General features: G+C 58.2%; 2 protein-coding genes across 2 annotated transcripts in view; one reads left to right on the top strand and one right to left on the bottom strand.

The window, feature by feature from the left end:
- Positions 1 to 1,003, top strand: part of NEFH (neurofilament, heavy polypeptide) — a gene marked incomplete at its 5' end in the record, with an annotated part of 4,623 nt that extends 3,620 nt beyond the window's left edge. Inside the window, one exon of the mRNA XM_009074476.1 lies at positions 842 to 1,003. Within this exon, the coding sequence (XP_009072724.1) occupies positions 842 to 1,003 (162 nt within the window). The remainder of the gene's footprint in view (positions 1 to 841) is intronic.
- Positions 1,004 to 1,158: 155 nt separating this feature from the next.
- THOC5 (THO complex 5) overlaps positions 1,159 to 5,929 on the bottom strand; it is a 12,580-nt gene continuing 7,809 nt past the window's right edge. The window contains exons 10-19 of the mRNA XM_009074474.1: positions 5,500 to 5,599; positions 4,949 to 5,057; positions 3,959 to 4,060; positions 3,624 to 3,720; positions 3,184 to 3,298; positions 2,607 to 2,710; positions 2,228 to 2,315; positions 1,971 to 2,086; positions 1,574 to 1,764; positions 1,159 to 1,347 (exon numbers count right to left, since the gene is read on the bottom strand). Coding sequence (XP_009072722.1) covers positions 1,284 to 1,347; positions 1,574 to 1,764; positions 1,971 to 2,086; positions 2,228 to 2,315; positions 2,607 to 2,710; positions 3,184 to 3,298; positions 3,624 to 3,720; positions 3,959 to 4,060; positions 4,949 to 5,057; positions 5,500 to 5,599 — 1,086 coding nt within the window. The 3' untranslated portion in view covers positions 1,159 to 1,283. The remainder of the gene's footprint in view (positions 1,348 to 1,573; positions 1,765 to 1,970; positions 2,087 to 2,227; positions 2,316 to 2,606; positions 2,711 to 3,183; positions 3,299 to 3,623; positions 3,721 to 3,958; positions 4,061 to 4,948; positions 5,058 to 5,499; positions 5,600 to 5,929) is intronic.

The raw sequence follows: 5,929 nt of genomic DNA, 5'->3' as shown, positions 1-5,929 counted from the left end.
AGACACACACAGTGCACCAGGAACCTCAGCCCACTGATATTTGCTTTCTGTGCAATAACTAAATAAAGTGCTTACGGAGACACCTTGGCTCTGCTGACCTGTCTTGGTGGGGAGGGAAGGCAGGCAGGAATGGGGGGCTGGGATCTGTCACCCAGGGCTGGGGGTGACACAGGGCATTCCAGAGGGAAAACAAACCCCCAGCAGGTACAAAGGACCCTGTGTCCTGAGGGTGGAAACAGGGCCAGCCCCCACCATGCTTTCCAAAGGATTTCAGCAGGTTTTTTTCCCTTCCTTCTCTTTTTAAAGCATGGCTCCCAAGGGACTGGGAGGGCCTGGTTTAACCCTAGGGCTGCAGCACAGCACTGCAGCACTGTGCTGAGGGCAGGGGCTGGAGGGCAGCAGAAGAGGAGCTGTCAGTCCTCCTGGGAAGAAATTGCACCCAGGGGAGACATGGAGAAGCTGGGGAGCAGGAGGAACAATGACCTTGAGAGTAGGGATGGAACCCCAGCTCTGCCAGCCTGGCTGTGGGACAGGAGACCCACATGGGAGGTGACAGAGAAGGATACACCCCAATTCCCTGATCCCTAGCAGAGCAAGCTGGGGTGTTGGCATGCCCCAATCCCTCATCCTGCCTCTCCCAGGGCACTGCTCTGCTCACCTGCAAGCCCAGGAAGCACAATGACCTTGAGAGTAGGGATGGAACCCCAGCTCTGCCAGCCTGGCTGTGGGACAGGAGACCCACATGGGAGGTGACAGAGAAGGATACACCCCAATTCCCTGATCCCTAGCAGAGCAAGCTGGGGTGTTGGCATGCCCCAATCCCTCATCCTGCCTCTCCCAGGGCACTGCTCTGCTCACCTGCAAGCCCAGGAAGCAGCAAACACCCATGCAGGGATTGGATTGTGCCGAGTGGGCTGGCAGCCGGCGCCCAGCCGGCAAGGACAGGCTGGGGCTGCAGTGCGGGCTCCGGAAAACGGCTATTTATAGCCATCTCAGTTTTTAGCCATCTCAGTTCCCGAGGCCCTGCAGTGGGAGGGAGGGCAGGAGGCAGGCAACATCCCAGGAAAGGCTGTCAGAGCCCAGGGATGGGACACAGGGCTTGCTGCATCTTCCCATATCCCTAATTGCAGCCCTCTGCACAGACAAGCCAACCACACGTTTTTTCTTCAGTTCAGTTTAATCCCTCTGGCTACAAAACCTTCAAACAGAACCCAAAGTCTTGGAAAAGGAGCTGAAATGTCAGGATGGGGACAGGCCCATTCCAGAGTGATGTCTAGGGGTGCTCAGCGGTGGCTGAAGAACCCCTGAGGGTAGTTGAACTTGAAGGGCTTCAGGCGCAGGGGACCCCTGGAAGAGGAAAAGAGGGAGAGGCTGTGACCCACAGGGATCAGGAACCTCATGGCACCCACAGAAAGGACCTGGACCTGGGGTCCTGCCCAGCTGTGGGGACAGATCCCCACAGGACAGGCTTCAAGGTTGGCACTAGGTCAGGCTCCAGGGGACAGCAGTGCCACCAAGGTCTCTGCCAGCACCCTCAGCCCCATCCAGCCCCACGGTCCCCCCGGGCTCTCACCTGACCAGGCGCAGACACATCTTCTCCTGGGGGAACTCCTTGGGCCCCTCCACGCTGGGGTCATGGGGCTCAGTCTCCAGGTACACATCCAGCACCATGCACAGGCGCTGCAGCTGGTTGGTGAGGAGCTGGTAGCCTGGTTTGGGCCCCCACAGCTCCTTGTAGTACACATTGACCTCACTCTCCATGGCCTAGAACAAAGATTGGGTTGGCACAGGTTGGGATCTCTGCTCTGCCCTCCCAGAACCCACTGCTGCACCCAGCAGGTCACGTGCGCCCCGAGTGCCCAGCCACCAGCTCACCCCAATATCTTGCTTGTTATGGGCACAGAACTACTAGGGATACACCCCAGAAAAGCCAGAGGTGCTCCAGCCTCCTCTGCCCCCACCCACGTTACCCGAATGTTGTCATCGTTGCTGCTGTTCCTCTCTCCCTTCCAGTTCAGGCACAGGCTGAAAACAGGTGGAAGTGTGGAGTAACCAGGATTCAGGACCACAGCGGCCTGCAGCTTGGCTGAGCAGGAAGGAAAGAGATGTCACCCAGAGCCCAGGGGGCCTCCAACTGGGGGGGGAGTTTCCATGAAGACCCCCAGAAGTTGCCCTGAGGGTGTCTGGTGTGGGGCTGGGATTTCCCAGGGGAAGGAAATGAGCTTACCTGTTCCCCGCTCTATCAGAGCCATGTAATAGAGGTGAGTGTCTTCAGCCAAGCCTGCCTCTATCACATCCTTAGTGTAGGGCAGCTCCTGAGACAAGAGAATCATTGGTTGGGTTGGGTTGGGAGGGACCTTAAATATCATCCAGTCCCACCCCACTGCCATGGGCAGGGACACCTTCCACTAGCCCAGGTTGCTCCAAGCCGTGTCCAACACTCCCAGGGATGGAGCAGCCACAGCTTCTCTGGGCAACATGTGCCAGTGCATCAGCACCTTCACAGGGAAGAATTCCTTCCTAAAAGAGGAGGAATGAGCACCTGCTGGTGCCATGCAGGAGCTGGGAGGGAGCTGAAGAGAGACAGCCTCGTTCTCTGTGCCTACCGCATAATCCTCGTAGGGAATGGCAGCCCATTTCACCAGGCGAGAGACAATCTTGGTTGGGAAGAGCTGCTGGCACTCGCTGGAGACCGGCACCACGCCATGCTCTGGAAGCAAGGACAAGGCCACCTGAGCAGGGGAGAGCTGGGGGGACAGCTCTGGCACTGCCCTGCAGCTGAGAGGCTCCCAAACCAGGACCTGGGATGTTGCTATCCTTCAGCACCTCCCACAGGTTCCCAGCGAGGAGCAGTGGAGGTCTGGGCTGTGATTCCACTGGATTCCTGGGGGACTGAGCAGGCACACGACACACATGGGTGGACAATTCACCTCCCACCATAGCTCAAATCCCTTCCCAGCACTGGGATGGACATTCCCAAAGAGGTGCTGGACACTGACAGGGGCATTGCCTTCTCCTCCCACCCAAACCAGAGCATCCCTTGCACTACCCTCGAGGGAATGACTGGGAACGCTGTGGGTGGCACTGCCACCCATTAAAAGTGGTATCAGCCATCTCTCCTCTGCAGTAGGACCTTGCCACTGCAGCCCTGACCCCAGGGATGGACAGGATCTCAGCACTCACCGAGGGAGGCAAACTGCTTGTGGAGGGCCAGGCGGGACTGCAGCCTGCTCCGCAGCAGCTTCACCGTCAGCTCCATGTGGCTGGCACTCAGGGAGTTGTCCGCAGTGACCGTGTGCTGTGGGCAGGAGGGATGCCACTGTCACGCCAGCCTGTGGGTCCCACTGGGCCCCCACAGTCCAGGAGCCACCCCACCCTGGGGTTAGGCACACACTGGGTCACTCAGTGCCACTAACAGGGCTGAGACTATCATGTGTGACATAAAATACGTCAGCATGGCCCCATGCACAGATTCATCTCAACTGAGCCTGTCCCAGCCATGGGTGCACTGTGGTTTGCGAGCACCGGGTGTCAGCAGGAGCTTTCAGGCAAGAGGGCAGGACACAAGTGTCCCCAAAGCTCAGCTCGATGTTGAAGGGGAGAGGGGAGGGAGTGTGCCATGCCTGAGGCTGGTCCTTGGGGAAATGCAGGCCACCCAGCTTCTGCACCCACACGTAGGGGTGCCCCAGCTCTGTCACGTAGTCACTCAGGGTCACGATGCTGTGGGGACAATGAGGAATGGTTATGTCACCCCAGAACATTCCCCCCACTGCCCAGCCTATGAGCAGGGCCTGCTTTCTCCTGCACCCCATGCTGTGCCCAGTGAGCCCACCCCATGCTGACTGGCAGGACATGGACTTCCTGGCCTCCAAACCCTCCCTGGCAAGCCAGGGAGGGACATGCCATGCCAGAGCAGAGCACTCACACCAACAGCCTAGGTGACACTACCCCCACTCACCCCACTTTATCAAACTGGAACTGGTTGGCTGGGTTGGGCGTTTTCCTCCCATGGTCTCCTGGGTAGAGGCAGTTGAGAAGGGAGTCTGGGGAGAGCAGGTCCCTGGCAGGAGGAAGGGAGAGGTGAATCAACAGCAGCCTGAGCTCCACATCTCTCTGGAGTAGCCACCAACAGGTCCCAAGGCCAGAGAAGGAGACTAAGAGCTCCATGAGCTCAAGACCAGAATGGCTGTCCCCTAATTCCACTCCAAAAGGAGATCTGTCTCCTCCCTGCCTGGGAAGAAGATGGAAATCACAGGGCACCAGGTTCCAGTTTCCCAGAAAGCTGTTCCCTCCAGTGCAATAAGACTTCATGTCTGACTGTATTCCCAAGCCCAAGCAAGCATAATGGGCTGTAGGATTTGGGGCTGGTTTGGGGTGACATAGGCAGGGGCACCAGGAGGGAGGGAACATCCTGCACAGGAACTCTAGCTGCTGCCATGGAAGGTTTTGGGAGCCTACAGGGAAAAGAGAACCCCAAGCCAATAGGGAGGCCACATATGGGACAGGTTGGGAGGCAGCACTTGCTTCCAGTTAAGCCTAGATCAACCTTCCCACCTCCCTCTCCATTGGGGCTGACCAAGGAGAGCCACTGGAGAGCTGGCAGCTAACAGGAGCTCCCCGGGCAGGCTCCCACAGCTGCCACTTCAGCTATTCCTCACACAGCACAGGCTCCTGCAGGCTCTGGGGAACACAGGGACAGGCTCAGGACAAGGTGACCTGCAGAGCAGGCAGGTGAGGGGAGATGCCAGGCACTGGCTGCAGGAGGAGGCTGACTATGACAGCAGGAGAGGTCTGGCACTGCTAAGAGGTTCCCAACCTCCCTGACTCTGGCTTGTCATGGCAGAGGGAGAGGAGGAGGAGGGTGCCAGGGCTGTGCAGGGCTCCTGCAGGGCCAGAGGGGTCACTGTCTGATGAGCTCCAGGCCCAGTGCCCATCAGGCTCTCCTTACCCAGCGCTGATGGCTGTGGTCATCTCCATGGCAGTGGTCACCTTGGCTTTCACAGTCATGACATTGAGGTTCATCAGGTAGTGGAAGGTCAGATGAAGCACGTTCTCATCTGCACCACAGAGAAGGGGCAACATTGGTGCCTGCCTCAGCTTGGAGTGCTGTGCAGAGTGGGGGACACATGTTCCCCTGCTAGGACAGCAGCAAATGGGGCAGAGGCAGCGTGTGAGTAACTGGACCCACCGTAACCCCTAACACAATCCCATCAATATTTACCAGGTGGTATCAGTCAGGCCCAAGACCCCACAACAGGAGAAAAGCTCCCAGCTAGGTGAAGGAAGTTTCAGAGCAAGGTCACACCACAGCATGGGTGAGAGGAGCTCAGGAAAGCAGAGCTGATGAATCACCTCGTTCAGTCTCTGTGGAAGGCCATGCTCAAGAGAGCCTCTCCACACCCTCAGCGCTCCACAGGGACCCCAAGCTGCTGCTGGGTTGTCCCTGACCTGCTGTCACACGCTGCTGTGCACTCCCCAAGGGCTACCAGACTCCCTTACCCTTGCACTTCAGGTCGATGGTGACAGACAAGGGGTGTCGCTTCAGCATCTCCTTGCGCTTGTCGTCCAGCTGCACACCCAGGGTGGGTCTGCGCCGCTTCTGGGGGAGACACAGCTCTCAGACCCTTCTCCTCCTGCTCCTCAGCAACTCACAGCACCTCCTCATCTCCCACTGCTCTTTCCTTCTCATTTAGTCTCCCAATCCCCCAGCACCACAGCCACAGCTGCCCTGGGGAGGGAAGGCAGCAGGAAACCCTCACCCAGCTCCGGTTCCTGTCATTCCTTCAGCTCCCAGAACCATCCCCACCCTTGCGAGATGCAGCCAAGGACCTGCTGGCCCCAAAAGCTTCCCCATTGCAAGAAGCAGACCCTAGAGTCACAGAATCACTGAGATTGGAAAGTAACTCTAAGACCAATGATTCCAACCACA

The sequence above is a fragment of the Acanthisitta chloris genome, unplaced genomic scaffold, assembly GCF_000695815.1.
Source record: "Acanthisitta chloris isolate BGI_N310 unplaced genomic scaffold, ASM69581v1 scaffold18775, whole genome shotgun sequence".
NCBI lineage: Eukaryota > Metazoa > Chordata > Aves > Passeriformes > Acanthisittidae > Acanthisitta > Acanthisitta chloris.
Note: the sequence above shows the minus strand (reverse complement) of the source record. Positions and strands in the feature narration are given on the sequence as shown.